The sequence below is a fragment of the Capsicum annuum genome, chromosome 10 (genome assembly GCF_002878395.1).
Source record: "Capsicum annuum cultivar UCD-10X-F1 chromosome 10, UCD10Xv1.1, whole genome shotgun sequence".
Taxonomy (NCBI): domain Eukaryota; kingdom Viridiplantae; phylum Streptophyta; class Magnoliopsida; order Solanales; family Solanaceae; genus Capsicum; species Capsicum annuum.
Genome location: NC_061120.1, coordinates 165,651,145 through 165,676,953, shown reverse-complemented (window position 1 = coordinate 165,676,953; position 25,809 = coordinate 165,651,145). Strand labels below are relative to the sequence as shown.

Below are 25,809 nucleotides of genomic sequence, written 5' to 3'. Positions count from 1 at the left end.
TGCGAAACAAATGTTAAAGTAACACAACATTATATAAATACTACTTAATACAAAAAATAAACTTTGTTCAACATAGTTTTGAAGTTAGGCGCTTGAACTATTCATACTAAATAGCGTTAGGTTATATACATGAAAGTATAAAAATATTCAACATAGTTTAGTTTGCAATTGTATATGAAAATGTAAAAGTGATGATCAATTTGATGGTTTCATTTTGCAAAATTTTCAGAATTCTTGATGAAAATATTTTTGACATACACAAAAATAGAAACATCATCAATACAAATATCTAATGACATACACAGAAATAGAAACATCATCAATATAAATTTCTAATGACATACACTAGACAATGCATAACTTTTTGAGAAAACAATAATAGAAATCCTAGACTCTTCAACTGCTTTCTCAAGTTTGGTTGAAATGATGTCGCCTTTTCTCAGTGTCTCATCATCTAGGAAAGTATTAACTCCAACTTGGCACAAACAGGTATAAAGATGACCAGTGAAGTTACTGCACATATCGTCACCTCTAAAACTCAGAAAAACATCGTAGCTCCATTGAGTTTGAGAAGAAGTAGATGATTCTTCTTCAACCAATTGAATATTCATGGAATAAGTAGATGATTCTCCTTGAAGAGATGGAGTATTCATGGAAGAAGTAGATGATTTTCCTTCAACCAACTGAATATTCATGGAAGAAGTAGGTGATTTTTCTCAAAGGAATGGAGTATTCATAGATAAATAATTTTGATGAATTGAATATATGGAAGAATGAAATGATTATTTTAGTGAATATATGGAGGTTAGTACTGAAGTAGGTAGATATATAGCCACAAACTTCTATTGGTAATGAAGGTGATGAGGAAAATGGGATTTTTCAATATCTTTGTTAATTTAATTTGGAGATTAATTTCTAACAATTATTATTCTGTATTAATTAATGGTAAATCCCATGGACTTTTTCACTCCACCAGAGGAGTGAAGCAAGGGGATCCTCTTTCCCCAACCATGTTTATTATGTCTTCAGAGGTTTTGTCAAGAACTTTAAATTCTTTATTTGAAGATAATCAATTTGTTGGATTTGGGGTGCCTAAGTGGTGTTCTAGGTTGAGTCATTTAGCTTATGTTCATGACACCATTATTTTTTCCTCTTCTGATGTTTATTCTCTGGAAAAAATTATGTCTACTTTGCAGGATTATGAGCGACAGTCTGGGCAGAAAGTTAATAAGGATAAAAGCTTCAATTGCATTCATCAAAACACAGGAAGGGCAGTTGATTCTCAAATTGCTCTCATCACTGCAATGAATAAAGGCAAATTTCCAATGAAATATCTGGGGTGTCCGATTACCCACAAAAAAAAAAAAAGAAAGAAGACTATGCTGACCTACTTGATAAAGTGAAGGGGAAACTTCAAGCATGAAAAGGGAAAATGATATCTTATGGTGGCAAGGTCCTTCTTGCAAGTGTTCTGGAAAGTATCCCTATAAATGTGCTTTCTGTAATAGTCCTTCCTATTTGTGTATTGAAAGAACTTCACAGGATATTTGCAAAATTCTTTTGGAGTAATAAAGAAACAGAAAGAAACAAACATTGGTCAGCCTGGACCAAGGTGTGTTTGCCTAAAAATGAAGGGGAACTTAGTTTTAGATCAATGTTTGATGTGTCTAAAGCAATGTATGCTAAATTATGGTGGAGATTTAGAACTCAAAATAATCTGTGGACCCATTTCTTATGGTTTAAATATTGTAAAAAAATAGATTCCTGCTCTTGTGGAATGGAAAGAAGGATCTCAAGTCTGGAAGTATATGTTGGAGAACAAGGATTTAGTTGAACAATTCCTTTGGTGGGAACCAAAAGGAGGAAACGTTAGTATTTTGTTTGATAATTGGACCAATCTTGGTTCCTTATTCAAGCACCACTCAGATACTCATACTTGTTATGGCATTAGAGATATTGGAGATTTTCTGGCGGTCGATGGGTGGGATTTTCAAATCATGCAATAGAGAGTTCCTGAGTTTGTGGTCAAACATGTTAGGAACAACTTAAGTAAAGCTCATTTATGGAAGAAGGAGACAAGACATAGTGGACCTTGACTAGTGCAGGTAGTTTCAGTGTGAAGAGTGTCTGGAATTTGGTTAGAAATAAGAAAGATCTTAATGAAGATCTCAGTCTATTATAGTGCATAGAATGACCTTTTAAAATTTCTTTCCTTGCCTGGAGAGTGTGGTTAGAAAAGGTGGTTGTTTCTCACTTGATAAATATCTGGAATCCTAATGAATCTGCTAATTGTGGGTGTGGTTCAATTCCTGAAAGGGAGACAATTGAACATCTTTTTCTGACTGGGGAGGTGGCAAGAATAGTATGGCAACACTATTCAGGAGCATCTGGGATTAATCAATGCCATTTCTTGAAACCCAACATAAGAATGTGATGGAACAGTCAAGGAAACTCAAGATTGAAAGCTGCTTTTCATGTAGTTCCTATGATAATCCTTTGGGTCATCTAAAAAAGGAGAAATATAGTTTTGCATGGAGGCATATTCTCTACTGGTAAGGTTTTTAAAGAGATCAATGGGATCCTAAAGAAGTTTATATCTTGCAAGTTTAAGAGTAAGTGGGAGTTTGACCAATGGCCAGAAATGGTTGCCGCCTTAGAAGGTTTCTGACCTTCTTATCTACAGAATCGTGAGGTGGACCCCCCACCTGAACAATGGTTTGTGTAATACAGATGGTGCTTCTAGAGGCAATCCAGGCCCCAGCTCTGCAGCTTTTTGCATTAGAGATTCTTTAGGGCTTTTCGTAGTAGCAAAATGGATCAGACTTCAAGATACTACCAACATGGTGGCTGAAGCAAGGGCTATAAGAAAATGTTTGGAGTATTGTAAAGATCACAGTACTACTCCTATTATTATAGAGTCAGACTCTATGGCAATGGTGAAGATTCTGGAGGATAGATGAAAGCCACAGTGTAGTGTGGTGATGGAAGTGAATGACATTAACAGACTCAGGAGAACAATGACAGCAAGAGTACAAAATTCCCTTCGGGAAGGAAATACTCTTGCTGACTTTTTCACTTATCTAGTTTTTTCTTTTGCAGGTGATTTCTTAATTCAACATTATCAAGACATCCTAAGGAAAGATAAATTTACTCTGGAATTAGACAGACAAGGTATCCCACAAATAAAAAGGCAAGTTACTGGCAATTAAATGATTAAATGGTAATCCACTTGCAACGTATACACTTGACTAAAGAAGATTTTCAGTTCATTTTATGACTAATGGAGCATACATATACATGGAAACTATTTTATGCAGGATTCACTAATATTGTGATTTCAGATTTGGGTTGATAAGGATATTAGTATCTAGATTGCTAGCTATGTCTGAAGTGAATTCAAAATAATTTGAGTATCTGCACCTGTGAGATTTGAGGTGTTCAATAGATACGAAGCAGGACAAGCATGCAACTAGGTTCTTTACCTTGGAAAATTAGATCTGAAAGAGTAATTTTAACCTGCATAGAAATGAACAACAGATGAATCTCTATAAGCACTTTTTTCTTACTTAGGATCTGGTGGTGGTATAAATCTTATTAGAGATTCAATCCACCGATTAAGAGGAAGAGGAAAATGACAATGTTTATATGAGTTTGAAAGGAGAGACACTTATCTGATTTGTGCAGAGGATGGATGAACGGAATGGATTCCAGTTGCGGATAACTGATAAGATAGAAGAAACATTTCACATGATTCAATAGAGCTAACTGATGACCACGTTGATCATTAAGAAGAGATTCCACCGAAGTTGAGGATTTAGGAAAAAAAAGCTTCTTGCTTTTCCAAAGATATTTCCAAAATGAATTTTCATCTCTGTAGTTGTTGTCTGATTGTATTTTGGTTATTTTCTTTGGGCTGGGTCACTTTTGAACCTGGCCCTTTCCTTATGTACTGGTACTCTTTATTTTATTATTATATATGGCCTACTTGCCCAAGCTTGATTAAAAAAAAAAAACAATCTAATAATTTTATTTAAGGTAATTTTCACGAATTTTAAGTAACTAAACTTTCCACGTCCATTAAAAACTAAACTCATTTAATTAAAAAAAAAGATTTTTTAGCTCATAAATTTAATAATCATTCATAAAAATATTATATTATATATATTGAAATTGAATTAAAAATTTATATATTAATAATTTGAATTATTTTAAAAATAAAATTAATAATAATTAACTTTATATATTATTAATAATTTTAAGAATATTTCAGATATTTTAACCAAAGAAAATACTTAAGAATACTTGTTTACCAAATATATGAACAATTTCTTTTCAGTTTCAATACTTTTATTCAAATACATAATTATTAATTTTTAAAATAAATTCAATACTTACAAAAATATTTTTAAAGAACTTTTAAAAGTCACTTTTTATATTTGTCAAACACAATTTAACTTTAATTTTAACTTTTAACTCCAGAAAATTATAATTTTTGTGGCAAAACGGGCTTAATTCATTGTACCTTTTTCAAATTAAGCGTAGTGGCTTACAAACATATAAGCTTTCAGATCTCCCGAATCTGAAAGTAATTCAAATATGGCGAATCAAGGCATGAATGATGCTTCACCTGCAAGAAAAGGCGCAATCACTCATGTTATCTTTGACATGGACGGTCTTCTTCTAGGTATCAATATGATGTAATATTGGTATGCAATCGTTTGCTTATACTGTTTCTTTGGATGTTGTATGATTTCTGATCATTTTTTGGGGTGGGGGTGGGGTCGGGTGGGGTGGGGGGTGCAATTCAAAATTTGAGTGTGATGTGTTCTACCCTTAGTGTTGATTGAAAATGAAGGTTGAGTACTGTGACTCCTGATGTTATACCTGGCAGATTCAGGAGCTGTGAAGATAGGGTGGAGAAGCGCATATATTGAAAAAGTCGAGGGTGACTGATGTAATTATGTGAGACATTTTCAAAATTTATAAAATCTGTTCAGGGGTGAAATAGCATTATTGAAAGAGGATGTTCCTTTGTTAGTGATACAGTAACTTGTCAAATTACTATTGATAGGTGAGTAACTCCATAGTTTCTAGTCTCTTTAAGTCCCTGTGACCATTAGGCCGTCTCTTATGCAGAGGAAGAGTCTTTTGCTGTATTCTGTTACTACTTCTCTATCAGTAGACTAAGACACTTCACATTCCTCAAGCAGTATACACGTATTGTATGTCTATTTCTGATGTAACATTACATATCTGGCACTTAAGCTACCCAAGAACTACGACATTACTCACCTATCAGGGAAACCACAGTGACGTTTCTTAGTTCATTAATTATATCTCCCCTTATTAAGAGGAATCAAGAGTAAATTACAGAGGATTGGTGGTTTTGAAAGCATGTAACCATAGCAGAGAATTGCATTCTTTTTATAAACGATATGAGTTCTTTGATTATGTATTCCCGTAATTTTGAAAAAGTCAATAAATTATAAAGGATTGGTGGTTCTAAAGCATGCCACCATATCAGAGAATTGCATTCCTTTTATAAATAATATATTACTCACTGCCTGTACGCTGTTATGATTTTTATGTAGTAAAAACCTTATACTGGTGTCTCTCTATAGAGGAAAACTTAGCAATAGGACAATGGGAGAAATTTCCTTCCACCGTGCATTGTCTTATCTTTTACAAATTCTTTTTTAAAGATGTACAATACTACAATCAACTCTTATTCCTAAGACAGCTTGTTGTGCTCCTTTAAGATTTGTAATATTCAAGAGCAATCTAGTTCCCACTTTATCAACCACAAAAAATAATCTAGTTCCCGTGTTCTCTCCAAGCAACAGTAAGATTGTTGTTGATTTATTATAGGGGATCTTAAAGTTTAGGAAAAGGATGCATGGATTGATTCCTTGGATTTTTTGTGAGGTCATTTTAGTATTTTACTCTTAAGTGTGTTGTTATTTGGATTTTCTGTTGTTACCTAAATGGGGTGGCTTGACCCCTGCCTGGGCCCTGCCTCTAGGGGAGAAGTTGATGGCGGTGTTATTTCAGTTACCAAATTATTTCGTATTTCGTTGTTGTTATTGTTCTTTTTCAAGATGCCTTGTACTGCTTTCCATTTTAATTAACTTGTTTTCTCCACTTCCGTATTTCCTTTTTTCATAGCTACTTTGATTTGCTGCATTTGAGCGAGCGAAGTGTCTTTCAGAAACAACCTCGCTACCTCCCACAAGGGAGGGGTAAGGCCTGCGTACATTGTTTAACATCCCCCCCAAAACCCCCACGCCCCAAAATCCACTTGTGGGATTACACTGGGTATGTTGTTGTTGTTACCTAAGTTACATAACTTAAATAACCAAAACGAATTCACACAATCAAATCTGTTATGCCCCTTGGGAATACATATGTGGTTTGACCGCAGCATACATTGCACAACTTATTATTTGATATGGATTTATCTCATCATGTGATAGATTAAGACACTCCAGTATGTTTTAGGGAAAAAAAAGAGCTTCTAAGGATGGAGATTAGAAACAAATAATTAACGGGAAGAAGGTGTGAGGATAGATTGTTAACATAGGGGATCAAAGGGAAGATTGATATTTACAATGCCCTCCTGTTTGTTAGATTCTATTGGAAAGAACTGGTGAATCTTTGTGTGGTCGAACAGATGCTACTTGAAGATGAATCTTGGTTGACTAGCTTTTTTGTTGCTTTTCTTTTGTATATCAGACACCGAGAAATTCTATACAGAGGTCCAGGAGATTATACTTGCTAGGTATAATAAGTCTTTTGATTGGTCACTCAAGGCAAAGATGATGGGCAAGAAGGCTATAGAGGCTGCCAGGGTCTTTGTTGAAGAGACAGGAATAAGTGATTCACTTTCAGCTGAAGATTTTCTTGTAGAGAGAGAGGAGATGTTGCAGAAAATGTTTCCCACAAGTGACCTCATGCCAGGTACAGTTGTAATAATCACAAGACACAGATTATTTTTGTTTATTCATTTCTCAAGTTTCAGCTTTCTCATCCTTCCTCAGTTCTGTAGTAAGAGTAGCATACATTTGCACATGATGTAAAACTTCTGGAATTTACTATTTGTATTAAAATGGCATAAATTTGCGGAACTTGATCAAATATTTAAATCAATTTCTTCACTTTCTATATAACCTTCTTGACTGAAGACTTAATTGTACTATATCTGATTTCTCTTTAAAATTGAGTTCTGATTTGCATATTATATACATGGATATATATATATATATATATATGTATATTGTTTACTTTTTTATACAACAGCCCGGGGATGACCTAGCTGTTGAGAGCTGGAGTAACAACCTTGATCAATTAATATTCGAATCTAACTGGAAGCAACCCTAGACGAAACTTCCAATGTATTTTGGTGGGTAGTGTTATTCGGCACCTGTGCTAGTGAGAGGTATTAGGTACGAGGTAAATTTTAGTTGAGGTGTATTGCAAGCTAGCCTCGACAGAGTTGTTATTTAATAAAGCTTATACCATGAAACTTGAGAAAAGAAAAGCCTATTGCCAAGTGGCTTTGGAACATATGGCATCCTAGTTACCAAGGAAACCAACTTCATTACCATCTTGTGATATATTCTTCAGAGTTAGAACACCTTTTGCTGCGCACATGAGGGAAATGATTTGAGAGGTTTCTTTTTGCTCTTATTATCACATTTGTAAATGATTTCTTTGACTTTTCATTATGTGTGTTGTGCAACTTTTAGCTCGTTGCAAAAAAATCACTATTTTAGAGGTCCCTTTGCATATTAAGTATGATTATGTTTTCAAGTTCTTTGCGTTCAGTAATGTTAGTTTAGAACAGTCGTTTCTGAAGTAGAGTGGATATTAAGTATGAAGACTAAGCATATACATTCTACATATTGTTTATTTCATTCTTAAAATTGGATTTGTATACACAAATTTGTGTTCTCGTTTTAACTTTTTGTCCTGTTATAGGGGGCAGCCGCCTGATTCATCACCTTCATGAAAATGGGATACCAATGTGTGTTGCTACGGGGTATGTCATCTTCTTTTAGTTTTGGTCACCAGAAAGTTTATCATTGTTGGCATAATTGGCATAGCAAGTAGAAGTGTAAGAATTAACATAATCTTAAATAACGTTTGTGAAGTAAGATGCAACATGTGAACTAATATAAATGCATTTTCAGTACTCACAAGCGGCATTTTGATTTGAAAACTCAAAGACACAGTAAACTTTTTTCGCTGATGCATCATATTGTTCGTGGTGATGATCCAGAAGTTAAACAAGGGAAGCCATCACCTGATATATTCCTTGCAGCTGCAAACAGATTTGAGGTAATTTTCTGATTTTCTCTCTCTAGATTGGTGTATCCTGAGAGATCTCGTAGCTATGATGCTAATCCTTCTCGTAATCTTCCATTACATAAACCTCCCTTAGGATGGTCTGACTGATAATTTACGTACTTGACTTTTTCTGTTGGCTTAGTTCTTATTTCAAACTTCAAATAATCTTATCCTTTAGAAATATAAATTTTTCTCTATGAGCTATTTATGGTGATGCAATGATCAAACACATTAGTCATCTTTAATTGTTAGCTGCCAAATAAACAAGATACATAACTTTTGTTTGGATGTTGCATTGTTTTACCATCTCATAAGTTAATCTATGAATCTGACTTGCTCATATCAGTCCAATCCTCTCTGATGAATGTTCTACAGTTGTCTTTCCATCTTCAACTTCAATTAATCAAGGTGCTGCACAATACTGTAATGCATCAGCAAAAGAAGTATAAAATAGTTCTATATACAAATGTACTTTTACATATGTGATACACCTTCCTTGCTCTATTCCCCATTATAACCTAACTGAGTGTTAGCATCAAGGCATGCAGAGTTGCGTCAGAAAATTGTTAAGCCCAACCCATCTTGAGTCGCCGGAACTCGTATTTTCCAGACATTGATGTTGGCGAAATCCAATTCACAAGATTAATTATCTGTCCCTTCCATCTCCATTCACCAATCTTAACCCTGGCAACTTCTATATCCGATGGAAATTCCAAAAGAAATCTTCCATTGACCATCTTAACAACCCCAAGCTTTGATGCTAGCCCCCGGCATCTTCTGGCCCAAGATATAGTCACTTGGGTTCAACTTCATCTCTGATTTCCATTCTACATTTGTTATTAAGCAGGTGAACATGTACTTCTTCATTAAGCATGTGAACATGTACTTCTTCCATTGCACTAAAGACTCCCCATCTACCTTCATTACCATATCTTCATTATCAGCCTTGAATAAGATCTCTGTATCAGACCATTTATGAGTCTTATAGCCTCCACATGTGATCACTAGGTTACAAGAACTACTTTATGAGTCTGTTTACTCTCTTTTCCATCAAACCTCTGTATCTTTCCAGCTAAGTCAACCCATTTGTATTTATCCTTGAACTCGGAGACTTCTATCTTTTCCACTTTCCTTGGTGATAAGAATCAAGTTACTTGAATAAAAACAAGAAAATAATGCAGAAGGGAAAATATAAAGACTAAAGACAGGAATTGAAAGATATGTCAAATTCGAGAATAAAATTCTCAATTTCAAAATAAGTGCTAAGAACCCCAATTGATCTTCGTGTTCAAAAATTAGCGGGTTGAAATTATGATACTAATAAAGTCAATTCAAGAACTTAGATCAAAAGTGATCCGGACCCCTATTTTGAAGAAATTAGGCACAATAATTAGTATATGACTAATTACCTTCTTTAATTTACTTCAATAGAAACCAAACATACCAGGCTAAGAATTAATGTTACCTCCTAAATAATGTTTCTTGTAAGGTTGTAAGATAATTCCATAGTCGCCACACACAAAGGTTTAAAGCAGAGAAACTTCTCAAACAGTATTCATAATATCCTGTCCTGAAAAATAACAAAATTCACCCTTATATGTGGGGAAACCCATCCCAAATAGAACGAGATTTGCATCCTACTTTATTGAAATAATAAATAGTAAAACCTAGAAAACTATAAACTAGGAAATCATATAAAAATAATGCCAAACTTCTTCCTAAAATTAGCTAACTAAAAGGAAAGAAATAGCAAATTGGCACCCAAAACTCATGCCTGTTTTACTCCAACTTTGGGCATGAATTACACCCAGTTGTGTACGTAAGAATCATCTTCTTTTGGGGCTGAATTTTCATCTCCTTGGCATTTTTAGGTTCCTTTGGGGCTTCTTCCTTGCTCGATGTAGTCTCAATATTTCTTCTCTTGGACTTGAACTTGGATCAGGAAATACGTGTAGTTTTTAGCCCACTCATTATAATTCGTGGGCTCATTTTTGGACTTGTCTTCCATGATAAGTATCTTCTTGATCTCCCATTGAAGCTTGTCACCCTTGTCTTGCATCTCCTTAATTTCCAAAGCATCATACAAGTCCTTTAATGGAGGTATGCTACCATGGATGCTATCACTTGAACTTTCACTATCTTTATGTATCTATCCTGGTTGTTGAAGTTCTCATAAATGGAGTACTCGTAAGTCTGGTGCTGGTTCCTCCATTTTCACAATTCTCACCAGTTCCTTGTGAGGCCATCGTTATCACATGGAAGATCTATAGAAGAATGTGTCATTTGATATGTATACTGGTCAGGAAACGCCTTTCTTTTCCATCAATCTGAACCAGTTCGCCAGTGTATTTTTTACTACGTCAAATGACTTGTACTATGTCAATAGCCTTGACATCAGGTTGAGGCCCCTAGCCAAGGAGGGATCGATGAAAGCTTCTTTTCCAAATGGCTGACTGGCTATTTCAATGACCCATTCAACCTCATCTTTAAACCTGAAGAGATCCCAACCTGGAATCTTTATCTTCATTTGCTACAAGGTTTGTATCCAAAATTTTATTTCGTTCTATAAAAGCACATTTGTAAAGGTGGTATCAGCTTATGCACATAGTTATCAAATGTGTTGGTGACAATTCAACAAAAATCTTATGCACAATGCTTATTAAGCTGATAAGCCTAAAATCACTGATGTCCATAGTACCTTCTTTCTGCAAATCAAAATTATGTAAATGAATTGAAGCTCTTTTAAAAGTATCATATCATGAAAGTTATTTAGGTTATGATAAATGTTGTAGCGGAGCTGGACTCCCATAGTATGATATTGGGGCAAATCTCAACGAGGACGCTTTCTAAGGGGGGTACACTCATGATGGAGGGCGGGATGATAAGGTGATAACGGAACGACCACGAAACACATGAACCATCCAAGAACAACTCGGAAACAACCAACAAAACAAGCAAGCCGAGAGCAACAACAACAACTAGCTACGGCAGCCAAGAACAACAAGAGAGAAACCGAGAATGAGATACTAACAATAATGGCAGCAACGCAAACACGAGACAAGAAACACAACAAATGCATAAAAATAAAGGATAGACAAGATGACTAGAGCCAAGAACTAACAACGATTTCAAAAGAAAAAACGCAAACAACAAACGCTAAACACTAATGAACGAACACAAAAACTAACTTACAATCTAGTAGATGAGTACTAGCTTGCCAATTAGAGCCCGTTTGGGATTACTGCTACAAAACTGCTTATTTCAGAAACACTTTTATAAAATAGCTTTTCAAAAAAGTGCTTTTGAAAAAAAATTGTGTTTGGTAAATCCATTTGAAAAGTATTTTTAATAAACAAATTGAGTTTGGATAATCTTTTTCATTAAGTGCTTTTTTGAGACAAATGACCAAAAAGGACTTGTATCAATTGACTTTTACTACTAAAATCAATTTATAGAAAATTTATTTTAAATATCTATTATAATATTTTTAATTAAAATTTTATTTTTATTTAATTAAAAAATATGTACTCTAAAATTTTCAATAAATATTTATATACATAAAAACATTAAAAATATTAATAATGATATATTACTTAAATAATTTAAATATCACTTTAAAATATCAAACAAAAATAAATATAAAAATTATTTCATTAATTAAATCATTATTTATGAAAAAATTAACGACAAAAATAATTAGTCTTCATACATCACAAAATTCTCAATGGTTTCATCCCTAATTTTACTATGCAATATCTCCATACTAGTAGAAGATTTGTCTTGTATTTCTGAAGATATTCCAAAAGGCTCATCTTCTTTCTTCATATATGTAAACTATATGGTAACAAATATGTCACTTTTCATGAATTATTTATTTAAAATTAAATATTCGAGAAAAATTTTACAAGTATTGTCATAATATCATTTATTCTTATAACATGATTCATCTTTCATTTGTTATCATTAATAATAAAAATTTAAAGTTATATATTCTTCGGATCATCATCAATGATCATTTTAAATTTATTTTTAAAAAATGAGTAAAAATAAAATAATAATATATAAATCATAAAATAAAGAATTATGATGTAAATATGAAGTATAAAATATTAAAATCAAACTTTAATCATACTTATAAGATATGTTATATATATGTATATAGTGTGTGTGTGTGTGAGAGAGAGAGAGAGAGTGATAGGGATATTTTAGTCATGAAAAGGTAATTTTCTGCTTCTGCTTGTTTTGAAAAGTAGAAATTTTCTGCTTCTTTCCAGAAGCAGAAAAACTGCTTCTGTTTTTTGTAAAGCACTTTTGCAAATTTACCAAACACCTTCTTTTAAAAAAGTGCTTTTTCTCAAAATAAGTGTTTTTCTTTGGAAAATAAGCAATCCCAAACAGGCACTTAGTATTGGAATCAACAAAATTGAAACTAATTGAATCAAGGAAAAGAAACTAGGGATTTCAAAATTCTTGAGCCTATGATGATATGGCAGCCAACTATTGGTCGTTGGAATGTCATTGAAGTTGAAAATTTTTTTTTTGTTACAAACTTGAGTGTTCAATCTTAAAATGATGGAGAGGAATTTTCGGTCAAGGTAGGTAGATAAACAAAACTTTAGGCTTCCTTTTCAAGATTTAAAAGTCTTGACCTACTTTCACTCTTTTGGTAAGACAGCCTTTTTAGAAGTCTTGTCTCCTTTCCCTTTTTAGTCAATCTTTTTTTTGATGAAGTAAGTGTTTTATAAATCACAGAGGCATCTAGGAGATGCATAGTTACAAAAGAAGAGATATCAGCTCATTATAAAGATAACAAGAACCTATCATAAGTCTAAAGAGCTGATAAATCCAAGGTCCATCAAAGGACTAGAGAGCTAATAAAATCTAAAAAAGAATCTAAGCTGTAAGCAGAGGTAAGATTAAGCCAACTAAAAAGAGTAGTCAGGCATCTGGCCTTGAGGTCGGAGCTGGCAGTTGCAATACCATCAAAACATCTTTGGTTTCTTTCCAACCATAAGCACCACAAAATGCAAGCAGGAATCATTGACCAAATCCTTCTGATAGACTTGCCAACTTTCCAAATACTCCAACAGACAAAAAGTTGCCTGACCAAAAAAGGAGAGGAACATATTCCACACTTCTGTAACAACTGGACAGTGTAAGAACAAGTGATTAATGGACTCAGAGGTGCAATTACACAAGTAACATTTATTAGCTAAAAGAAATTTCCTTTTCATGAGATTGTCTAGAGTTAAACAAGCTCATTGTAAGGTGATCCAGTAGAAACAAGAAACTTTTAGTAGTAATTTAGTTTTCCAGATGAGCTTCCAAGGCCATTGGTCAATCAGATCCTTGTTTGAGCTCAGGAGCAGGTAACTTTCTTTGACAGAATAAGAACCATTCTTGTTGCTTCCCCACTTAAGTCTGTCAGTTCTTTGAGTGAGAATTGGACTGCTCTGCAAACTCCCAATCAAAGCTATCATGTCCTCAATTTCCCAGTTATTTAGGTGTCTTCTTAGATGCAAATTCCATGTGTTATCCTCCCTGTTCTGAGCAATGGTTGAATCTGGCTTAGTAGTTATATGAAACAACCTAAGGAACACATCCTTAAGAATGATAGCACCGAGCCATTTGTCTTTCCAGAATAGGAGATGTGCTCCATTTCCCACTTTGAAAGAGGAGTTGAGGAAGAACTCATCCTACAATCTCCTAATACCTTTCCATAATCCAGACCTATAAGGAGCTAGGATTGGGTTGGAGCACCAATGGCTATTGCTACCATATTTGGCTAGGATAATCTCCTTCCAAAGGTCAGCGTTATCTTGGTTAAACCTCCAATGCCATTTCATTAACATACATTTGTTGTGTATTGCTAAATCCTTTAACCCTAGATCACTTAGATGCTTTGGAAGAGTTACTTTGGCCTACTTGACTAGATGAAACTTGTGACTTTCACTATTACCTTCCCACAAAAAAGACCTTAACTTGTCGAGTTGCTCTTGAACCTCTGTTGGTATTCTGAACAAAGACATGAAATAAGTCGGAATGCTATCAAGAACACTATTGATGAGCGTTACTCTACCACCAAGAGAAAGGTACTGTTGTTGCCAGGAGGCCAATCTTTTCTCAAACTTTTCGATGACCATATTCCAGATCTCTGTTGATCTGTGACTAGCACCAAGGGGGAGTCCTATATGGGTAGTGGGAAAAGTTCCAGTGCTACAGTACATAATGTTGGCCAGCATCTCAAGATCTGGAACCACATTAACAGGGTAGATGATGCTTTTCGACATGTTAATGTGGAGCCCAGATAAAGCTTCAAAAATCATAAGGTTGAGGTTGAGATACCTCACTTGAGACTCTTCAGCACCACAAAAAATAAGGGTGTCATCAGCAAAAAAAGATGAGAAACAGGGACCATAAGACCAGGGTTATTACCCACTTCAAAGCCACTAATCCATTGCAATTGCTTTGCCTTTTCTAGCATCCTACTAAGACCCTCCATGGCCAGAATGAAAAGGAATGGAGATAGTGGGTTGCCTTGTCTTATCCCTCTCAAAGGGGAAAAGAATCCCGTAGGGCTTCTGTTGACTAGAACAGAATATTTAACTGTGGAGAAGCTATACTTGATCCATTTGATCCACTTTTCTCCAAATCCCATTTGCCTCAGAATAGAAGTTAGGTATTGCCAGTTGAGCTTGTCAAAAGCCTTCTCTATATCCAGCTTGAAAAATAGACCCGGGACACCACTTTTTTGCCTCCAATCCAATACTTCATTTGCTATAAGGGCTGCATCAGTAATCTGTCTGCTTCTTATAAAAGCATTCTTATAAAAGCATTCTTATAAAAGCATTCTGATTACTTGAAACCAATCTCCCAATCACGTTTTTTAATCTTTTAGTTAGCACCTTTGCCACCAACTTGTAGACACTACCAATAAGAGGTCTCCATGTGGTTCTATAACACCTTTCTTTTTGGGATAAGGGCGATAAAAGAAGCGTTGAAAGATTTAACCATGTGGCAATTGTTGTGAAAATGATGAAAGGTCTCCATAAGATCATGTTTAATTGTGTCCCCAACATTTCTGGTAGAAGGCCATTGTGAAGCTATCTGGCCCGGGGCTCTTGTCAGGGGCACATGAATTAAGAGCACTCAACACTTTCTTTTCATCAAAAGGTTGTTCAAGAGCCACCCTGTCATCTTGGTTTAGAAGACCCAAGCTCTCGAAGGTGGTTGTAGGCCTCTAAGTTTCATCTTCTGTATATAACTTCTGATACTAGTCAAGTACAACCTCTTTTATTAGCACTTTGTCATCAATAATGATCTCCCCCACCTTCAACTTGTCAATACAATTGTATCTCCTACGAGAGTTAGCAGCCCTTTGGAAGTATTTCGTATTTCTGTCCCCTTCTTTCAACCATAGGCATCTTGATTTCTGTCTCCAAGATGTTTCTTCAGCCTTAGCTAGCTGTTGAATCTTTGTTTTTAATTGCAATAATTTGTTCTTTTCAGATTGAGTCGGAAGCCTCCCTTCAGTGGTCCGTTCAAGAATTAAAATCTCTTCTAAAACTTTGCTAGTTCTAGAAGAAACTTTGCAAAAACATCCCTGTTCCATGTAACCAAATCCCTCTTCAAAGATTTCAACTTTTGAGAGAGGATGAAATCTGGAGAACCATTAACCGCATCGCTTTGCCACCACTGTTTTACCAAGCCAATAAATCCATCCTGTTGGAGCCACATATTCTCAAATTTAAAATAAGAGGGTTCGTTTGACCAATCGCCACTCTCTAAAGAGATGGGTTTATGATCTGAAATAACCTTGGGGAGAGCCAGTTGTTTCACACAGCCAAAAGCATCATTCCACTCTGAAGAAATCAACAATCGATTAATTCTAGAGGCTTGAAGTGAGTTTTCCCCCTGGACCAGGTATTGCAATGGTAAATCAACTAAGCCCATGTCTTGAATGAATTCAGAGAAGAATTTCATGGCCATGGATCTTCTCAAACAATTGAATCTTTCACTTTCAAATCGACAGACATTAAAATCTCCTCCGCTAACCCAACTTTCATTCCAAAGACCCCTTACGCTGGCTAACTCATTCTAGAAGTCATCTCTTTCACAGTTAGAGTGTGGCCCATAGTGGCCCATAGACACCACTAAAACAAAATCTGAAAGCAGTTTGAACACCTTCCATCATAACCGACATAGTGTGTTGCCCCTGATGTGCATCAATACAGCTCCATTGTCTTTTATCCCACAATATAATTATGCCCCCTCTATTGCCGCTGGCTTTTAGTTCCACCCATTCAACCCATCTAGAATCCCATAACTGTCTCGCTATCTCCACGGAACATCCTTCAATCTTAGTTTCCTGTTAGCATAGAATGTCAGGCTTCCACTTCTGGATAAGGGAATTGATGGTGGTCCTCTTGCTCGTATCATTGAGCCCCCTCACGTTCTAGCTGATGATCTTCGCTTTCATTCCGAGAAAGCTTTGAATTGCCTGTTCCTGCTGGATCCTTCACCTCTATCATAAGTAATTGTGCAAGCTAATTTCTTTTCCTCTATTTCTCCCTTCTTTTTCGGTTTCTTAGCCTCGCTACCTTTTCCCTTTTGCTGTTGTAGTTGAGATTGTCTTTTCTTCTCCATACGCAGAATCATATCAAGAATTTCATGCTCAAAACCTGAAGATTTCACCCCAAAAGCCTTACATGCTTTAGACATAGTAATTTTTGTCCACCGTGTCTCAATAACGTTTGGAGTTTGAGCAACCTGGTGCTTGTCGTGATTATAGCCATCCCATGTTAATCGCAAAGCATCACTTCCAGATGAAGGTCTGGGAAAAGGGCAAGTGGGATTCAGGGCATAAAGAAGGAAGAGTGATAAGTGGGAGGGATTTCATATATTCTGCTTCATCGTTTGCATGGTTGTCATACGCCATGGAACCACTGGGATCTGCTTCGATAGAAGGTCGACTAGTCACCGCTGCTGGATCCGTGGAGCAAGTTTCAGCTGGGCCTTTCCTTTTTGTTGATAAAGTGGGGGTTCCTGAATGAGTGATTGGGCCGGCCCTTTGGATTTCCACTCATTTAATTGTGGCCTTGTCTTAACAAAAGGAGTTTTATTCCTTTTCTTTCTTCTGGAATAATATAATTGCTCCACTCTTGGCTGAAATAGGGTTTGGGCGCGTTTCTGCTGTTGGGCTGAAATAAAGGATGACCCAACCCTATGAGATTCAAAATTTTAGAACCCTGACTTGGCAGGCATGTGACCCGCTGACTCAATGGTCTTTTTTGTGGAGAGTGACATGCTGACTTGGCAGGCTCGTCTGGCTTTTTCGTGGAGAGTGGAATTTTTTCAACAACATCGGCAACTATGGAGATCTCAAAAATCCAATCCTCCACTTTCAGATCTTTCTTGGAATCTCCTAGGTAGAGTCGGTGATGCAAATACGAGCCCAATAAAGGTGATTCCGCTTCTTCGTGTCCTCGTCAGTGTCCACATAACCACCGCAAGAGTCACCAGTAACTTTCATGGTTTTCTCCGACCAAGCATTCAAATGAATTCCGAAAGCTTGAACCCATCGGTAAGCAGACTTTGCTGTTGCAAGTTGAGTTCCGGCCACCGGAGACCACCAATCAAGAGTGAGTCTTCTTCCATTCCAAAACCATTCACCCATTTTCACCCTCTCCGCCTCCTGCCTCTATGGAAGTTCAAATAGAAATTGGTTGTGAGAGATGGGAGTGACCCTTAGACCTGCCGTTATCTTCCATCTGCTTAGGAACCATTTTTTAATAACGTCTGATTTTGGGCTCGAGTTGAAAGGGTCATTGAAGGTGCCCACAAGACAACAGGAAAGAAACAAATTTGTGGATTCAGGTTTGTCTTGATCGTCTGATCCGGCCAACTCTGTTTGCATGCAACATCCAAAAATGTCTTCCCCGGGTTAGTGAATCTTTAAAGAACTGGGTTCGAGGGCTTACCCAAGAATCTAAGAATCTTTGAAGCATTTTCAGACCAGCCAAGATTAGAATAAGCCTCTGGAATAATAATAGCACTTTTTCTGTCTCCCCTCCAAGTTTCGATTCGTATAAAACGCCCATAAACATAGTAATTTTGATCAACTCTTTGTAGATCATTCTGTTGCTTTCTTCCCCATCTCCTGTAGAGGTTTCCAAAGCCTCGAGAAGCCTGCTGTAGTGCATTGCATACCCATCTCAGGTTGCTTTTGTCAATTTTTATTTTGCTGGAGAAACGGCTGCTCCGTTTACTGAATTGGAACCACCTAATCTGGCCTTCGCTAATATCCTTAATTTCAAAAGACTTGATCAACTGAAAAGAAGAAACAACTCCCACCAATAATAAAGCAGAAAGAAAGAGAGAAAAGAGGGAGGGGAGAAATTTCCAGCAGTCGGACTGATTATCGGAGAGAGAAACTAAGGCCCAGAAGGGACATCGAAAACTGTGCCTGGGATGGGAGCATTTTGACATAGCTACGTGATCATGTAAATTGTTGGTTATGTTGGTTAGCTCCCTTTTTAGTCAATCTTGAAAAGTGGCCTTGCTCCTTTTTGGTAACTAGACTTTTTGGAAGCCTTTTGTTCTTTTACTACTTTGGTGTTGTCTTGAAACTGTTTCCAAGACAAACAAGAAGTCACACTCTCCTTTTCTTGACTTAAGATCAAACAATCTCTTTCGAAGTTTCTTCTTCAACACAACACAAGAATATCAAGAACAACAACAACAATAGCCGTCCACAAGGTTAAACAACTTGAAAAGTTAGCTCAAGAACTTGGATCTAGACTCAAGAAGTGCTAGTGAACAAGAAGCTAACACAAAAAACTATCAAAACACATAAAGGACACCTAGATCTATGCTTCAAATCTCGACCAAGACACACAACAAGAGCAACAACCCTTCGGCCAAGATACAACATAAGACAACTACCTTTTTTTTTGAATTTTCAAGCAAGCATGCCGAAGATTGATCTCGTGGGAACAAAATCAGCCACGCTCTGATACCAAATGATAACGGAACGACCACGAAACACACGAACCAGCCAAGAACAACACGGAAACAACCAACACAAGCAAGCCGAGAGCAACAACAACAACTAGCTACGACAACCAAGAACAACAAGAGAGAAACCGAGAATGAGATACTAACAACAATGGCAGCAACACAAACACGAGACAAGAAACACCACAAATGCATAAAAATAAAGGATAGGCAAGATGACATAAGAACTTACAAAGACGTAAGAACCCATCGTGTATCAAACGTAAAGACCCTTACACTTGCAAATCCAAATACCAATCTTCTTACAGTGACCACTAAGGGAATCAACTTCACCTTACAACCATCGTTTCTTAACAATGAACAATATCGGCATTTCCAAGCCCTACACTAAAGTTGGCTTTTCCAAGCCCAGAGAGGTGAAACTCTCAAGATCTTTCAATAGTTCATCATCAATCAAAAACTAAAGAAGAGAAATGACCTAAGTTACCTACTTATAGTTATTACAAATTGAAGGTAAAATGACCTACACAACCTTAATGAATTGGTGCCTTTGGAGTGTCATGGAGCGACTTAAAATGACCAAGACACCCTTATTGAAAGGTGGTCTTGGAGTGTTAAGACACTAGTCCATGTTCGTCTCTTCAATGCTCCAAACCGTGGCGGTGGTTGATACTTCAACAACACTTGTAGCCCTCGGGCATCAAGTCAAGCTCCCAAGCAGCCTTCCACACTCGGCATTGCCCCATCAAATGCCCAAAATGGTCTCTAAATGCGTCCTCGAGGAGACCAAAGCTAGAGTCCTTTTGTGTTGGCCTCCGAGGGCGTCATCAAAAGCTATGATGGCCGTTTGACTCGTATCATAAAGGCCGGGCCGCTAGACAAGTGTTGAAGACACAATTGAATAAATAAAAGTGTGCTTTCTCAAACAGCTTAAGCATTTAGTCGAGCAGGCAGAGATCACGGGTTTGAGTTTCACTGCCATTATCAAAAATAATTTACACGTGCTTGACTCATAAAAAATAAATTTGCCCACACTTGACACACATGAAGAGACAATTAATTAAATAAATAAAAGAATGCTCTCTCTAACAATTTAAGCTTTAGATGGGATAGTTACATGCTTCAACAACTAGGATGACAGACATTCGAAGAAGGGGTACATATGACACCTTAAGAAAGTAAATTTCCACATTGGAAAGAAAGAGAATTGTGCAGTGCTGCATAAGACAACACAAATACTCATTCTACATGCTCTTTTGGGCTTATATAATGGTGTAGCCCAAGGAACAAATCTGTGAGCTCTATTGGACAAAGCAGATAGTGCGTGCCTTGGATTTTGGCTATATACCGTGTCATCTCCATCATTGATCTCCCCGCTCATTGAAATGACCCGATTATTGTTTTTAATAGACAAGCTTTCTTCGTTACCAGTTTCGATATTGCAAGTTGTATCGGTCTGAGATGATTGATCTCATTTATGTATGGGCTTACTAGAACCACCTAAGTTTGGTCTTTCTTCTTTTTTGCAATATTCTGTATTTTCGGTAATGATCTACTAATTTCTTGTCCGATGGTGGTAATTTCCTTACTTCACCACGAACATTACTAATCACTAATTTTAATCATTACCGCCACCACCACCATTACAAACCATCTCCATTATCACTAATAAAAATAAATATTTTTTAATAAAATAATAATTTTTTTATATTCAATTAAATATTTTTCTAATATATAATTGTTTTTTATTTGAATTATATTTTTTTATTATACATGCAAATAAATAAATTTTGCATATTCAGATATTTTCAATTTTCAGATCTGAAGACAACATCTTAATCATTCAGATATGCATTCAGATTCAGAGTCTGAATCTGAATATAAACAAATGCAGCCTAAAACAAAATCACTCTTCAGTTAGATAGTTTGGAATCTGAATTATGGTTGCACTATTGCTCTTTGAACTCTAGAAAGGAGGACTGTCTCTCTTTTAAGTCTAGCTGCTCCGCGACAAGAATTGAGTGAGGCATGTCAAAGCCAGTTTAGGGCCTAATTTTTTTTTGAAAAAAATATATGATGAAACGGCAAAAATGATCTACTATCTGTGGATCATATTGTAGAAGATTTAAGATACTCTTTTGTATATAAAAGTTCATCTAAAGTTATGTTTGAACAAAACGTATTTTGATTATTGAAAAGTCAACATGGAAAGTTTTTTTTGGGATAGACATGAGTATTTAGAAGAGAAAAAGAGGGTCCCATGTGATTTTATATGGCATAGTATATTTAAGAATTCTTTTTAGGAAGGACGCTATTTTGGGATGAACTAAAATTGGAAGGTGGGAATTCAATTTGAAGTGGAGAATATATAACATCTAAAAGTTTTAGAATATTTACTACAGCTAGTCAAATTCTGTTCACGAAATTGTACAGTAAGAGACTACTTTTTCTGAATGTACAAGTCTTCAGGGCAAAAGATGTAATTTAACACAATTTTCAAGGCTGAGACAGTTAGATGTAATTTGTACAACTAGAATAGAGGTCCTTCAGATAATGGAAAAGTAGAAGTATGGTCAGTATAAGCGGTCAAGTATGAAATATCATGGATGCCTATAAGCTGTATTCATTAAGTTTAATATGGACAGGGTGGACCAGTAGACCCGCAGAGGATTCTCGTATTTGAAGATGCACCCTCTGGTGTCCTTGCGGCCAAGAATGCCGGAATGTAAGTCCACCAAAATTTTAATGTCTGCTGATTTTTTCTCGATTTTGTTCATTTAGAATTGCTTAAGCGAACTACATACTTTTGAACTAAGTGCCTCTTCGGTTGAGTGAAATTTCACTTCATGCACTTCATATGTCCATCGTTTTAAGTAGTTTATTCGTATTAACTCTCCTCGGAAAATGAGTTAAAGTGGTATTAACTCTCTTGGGAAAATGAGTTAAAGGGACACATGAGGATTGAATGAATTAAAAGGGACACATAATCTAGTCAAAGTTAATTAAGTGAATTTGGGACGTAATTATAATTTGTAAAACATTGAGAACAAGTATATTAAAAAAAATATCCTCTCTTTCATAGTTCAAATTTCAAACTTTCTATTCCTTCCCTTCTTTTTTCCTTCTCCCTTTCTTCATCTTCTTCTTCCTTATCTTCTTTGCCATTTTTCTTCTTTTTCTTCTGTGTTCTTATCCTTTACCTTATCCTCTTACCATTTTTTTTTTTCCTTCAGAAGGGGAGCCTTAGAGTAACTGGTAAAGTTGCTGCCATGTGACCAGGAGGTCACAGGTTCAAGCCTTGGAAACAGCCTCTGGCAGAAATGCAAGGTAAGGCTGCGTACAATACACCCTTGTGGTGGGGCCCTTCCCCGGACCTTGTGCATAGCGGGAGCTTTACCTTATCCTCTTACCATTTTTTTTTCCTTGTGAAGGGGAGCCTTGGAGTAACTGGTAAAGTTGCTGCCATGTGACCAGGAGGTCATGGGTTCAAACCTTGGAAACAGCCTCTGGCAAAAATGCAAGATAAGGCTGCGTACAATACACCCTTGTGGTGGGGCCCTTCCCCGGACCTTGTGTATAGCGGGAGCTTTAGTGAACCGGGCTGCCCCCCCCCCCCCCCCTTTTTTTTTTGTCTCCTTCTCTTCATCTAGAATTTTTCATTTTTCTTTTTTTTTTTTTGTGTGTGTTTTCGTTTTCTTTTAATTCTTTCTTCCTTTATATCTGGAGAGTATTTGTTGGTAAATGTTCAAAATAGTGGAGGAACTTTGCTGCTCGTCGAAAAACAACTGAGAATTGTTTAAGGAACTGAAAGATGTTCAAACAATCAAGAGTCGTTTAAGCAATTGAAAGATGTTTAAGCAATCAAGAATTTTGTTTAAACAATCAGGAGTTGTTTAGAAAGACGTTTAAACATCTGCTTAGTTGTTTGGAGGTGGTGATGAGGTGGAGGGGAGGGGGAAGGGGAATAGAAGTGGGATGTTTGTGTAAATAAAAGAACTTGTGGACTTTTAAGATATGTGTCGTTATCACTAAATGAAAAGTGTCTCTTTTACTACCTTCTTAAAACTTGTGTCCTATATTCTTTATTTTCACTCTTAAAAGTCTCTTTTTCCACTTCCCAACTCTCCTTGCACTTCCAGTAAATGCTTGCTTAACTGCATATCTTTTCATTGCATGATCTTTGTCTTAGTGATTACTATGAAATTTTGTCTCCGACAGCAGTCTTATGTACTTGACATCCTGTGCAAAAGGTTACACTTCTTGGTATGATGAACATGTAAATGGTTGCGGTGATAGTTGTGGCTGGCGGTGACGGTAGTTGGTGGTGGTTGATGTGGTTGACGAAAGTAGTGGTGGTTGATAATGGTGGTGTTGGTTGTGATGGCAAAAGTGGCAAGTGGTGGTGACTGGTGATTGTGAATAGAGTTGTGGTGAATATCATCCATACAAGAATACCTCTTAATGGTATTAATACATTATTCTAGATCTTGATTGTTAAGAACCATTCAGACCAATGAAGTACTTAAATCTTAATGAAACCAAATGCACTTAATGGCCTAAGGTCTGAACCATTCAGATTCAGATCTCCATTAAGTCCAAACAAATGAGGCTTAAGACTACGTTTAGTTGGTTAACTCATAGGTGTTGTACATCTCTTGAAGATAGCATTTAGTAATTGAGGAAACAATATGATTTTGGTCTGGTCCTCCATGTCTGACCGAACTACGTGCTCACTATGGCAAACAAGGTTACCTTCATTTTAAAGGACACTTAGAACCCTTTGTATGTCAGTTAATGTTCTCTAAAATATGTTTGTGAACATTGTTTACCAATATGATCCTGATCTCATCTGGCAAGGTTTTCTTTCTGTTGCACTGATGGCACTCGTTTTGTGCAGCTGCTAGTACATGTCCATTTCCTCATTTTCGATGTCTGACAAGTCAATTTGCTCAGTCTCACAGCACTCCTTCAGGATCTTGTTTTTCTTCCTCCTAACTATATTTGGGGTTTTGTCTTGACTTTCAAGAATCTCTCAACCTATAAACATTGCAGGTACTCCCTGGTGTTCCTGGTGTTCCAATTTTCTATCTGATTTATATTCTTCTTCGGTCCCTTCATTATCATCCAATAATCCAAAAGATGCATATTATTATTCGGTCCTCAACAGCCTCAGTTTGCTACTTTATGACACCCATGTAAACACTATTGTTTTGCCTTTGATGGAAAGCCGATAGTCCTTGTTTGGGTCCTTTCATATGCAGACCTGAATCTCTTGCTAGTAGTGATCATCAGAGTCCTTGTAACGTGGTTCCGTTGGTGTTTCTCTTGTTGTTTTTCCGAATAGTTTTCCTTCTTTTTCCATTATGAGGCTATGTTTTTTCCTTAATTTACTTTCTTCAGGTGTGTTCAGTCTGGAATGTTAGCTGTTTTCATGAGTTTTGAACTTCCTCATTTTTGTTTGCTATTATTGCTACGTGGTTTGGGTCCTATGAGGCATGATTAAGTGCCAAGAACATGCTTCAGCTACTAAAATCCCCAAAGTTCTGTTCGTAGATGAGGACTTCTTCTGGTAAGATGTAACAACATATGCCAAGTGTGTCCTGAAATTGCATTATGATTTCTATTGATATAAAGATCACTTGGTTGCATTTTGGTATCTTTTATCCCCATTCGTTGCATTAATGTTCTTATGAGAAAAGTGAAGGTACAGATATACAGTTGACATAGGAATGCATAAAAACTCTGATTGCGGTATCATCTACTTACTGACTTGGGTTTTATGTTACTGCATGCATACAGGTCAGTGGTTATGGTTCCAGATGCAAGGCTGGATAGCTCGTATCATCAAGTCGCTGATCAGGTTTTGAGTTCTTTATTTGAGTTCAGCCCAGCCGATTGGGGATTGCCTCGATTTGAAAATGCATCAACCAAACTATATTAGTTTAGTTTGATCATGATCCTTAAGTTCCCAATAGCGCCTTTTATGAGTTCAAAATTCGGACTTTTGGGTTTCGCCTCAGTTGTTATTCATAGAATATTCAGCTCTACTTATTATTTTAGATACTGAAGGTTCACTTTATGTTGAAATGAAGAATCTGAGGATTTATTGTATTGCAACTCATGTATGCCCGCATGATATTTCTTCTGATATGGTAAAACTACATTCTCCCAATCCTCCACCCCTACCCCCAGCAGCCAACTGACCCTTTTACGTAGTAGGTTATCTCCCTTGTCATATGGAATTGTATGTCAAAAGTAATGAGATGAGGATAACTAGATGTATAAGGGGAAATATGTAATTATTATAAGTCGGTTAGATTAGGTAGAGCAGATTTGTTAAGAGTGAGTCAGAATAAAACAATGATCTATATAAGCACTGTTTCATTGTATTTTGGGATGAATTGTTTTTGATGAAATAATATCTGTCTTCTTCTCCCTTCTTAGCTC

The 25,809-nt window shown here is 36.3% G+C and overlaps 1 protein-coding gene and 1 long non-coding RNA gene across 3 annotated transcripts; one reads left to right on the top strand and one right to left on the bottom strand.

Moving 5' to 3' along the window:
* Positions 1–189: 189 nt before the first annotated feature.
* LOC124888056 lies at positions 190–3,958 on the bottom strand. The gene is made up of 2 exons (XR_007045965.1): positions 3,421–3,958; positions 190–683 (listed from the first exon to the last, which is right to left on the bottom strand). It is a non-coding gene; the product is annotated as an uncharacterized LOC124888056 (long non-coding RNA).
* A 378-nt stretch (positions 3,959–4,336) lies between these two features.
* Positions 4,337–25,534, top strand: LOC107845974 ((DL)-glycerol-3-phosphatase 2). 2 transcript variants are annotated; one of them, XM_016690494.2, is made up of 6 exons: positions 4,337–4,684; positions 6,733–6,957; positions 7,978–8,038; positions 8,190–8,337; positions 22,008–22,087; positions 25,162–25,534. In XM_016690494.2, exons 1-6 carry the CDS (start codon positions 4,597–4,599, stop codon positions 25,301–25,303), a joined length of 744 nt encoding a protein of 247 aa, XP_016545980.2. In that variant the 5' UTR covers positions 4,337–4,596; the 3' UTR covers positions 25,304–25,534. The 2 variants fall into 2 exon arrangements, with proteins under 2 accessions (XP_016545980.2, XP_047254208.1); XM_047398252.1 differs by lacking the exon at positions 25,162–25,534 and adding an exon at positions 24,260–24,579 and having other exon boundaries at positions 4,444–4,684.
* Positions 25,535–25,809: the final 275 nt, after the last annotated feature.

Excerpts from the sequence above, each read along its gene's own strand:
- LOC107845974 (XM_016690494.2), top strand. The coding sequence starts at position 4,597 with ATGGCGAATCAAGGCATGAATGATGCTTCACCTGCAAGAAAAGGCGCA. Across the intron at positions 8,039-8,189 it reads CCAATGTGTGTTGCTACGGG|TACTCACAAGCGGCATTTTG; the intron begins GTATGTCATCTT and ends ATGCATTTTCAG. Across the intron at positions 22,088-25,161 it reads GCGGCCAAGAATGCCGGAAT|GTCAGTGGTTATGGTTCCAG; the intron begins GTAAGTCCACCA and ends GCATGCATACAG.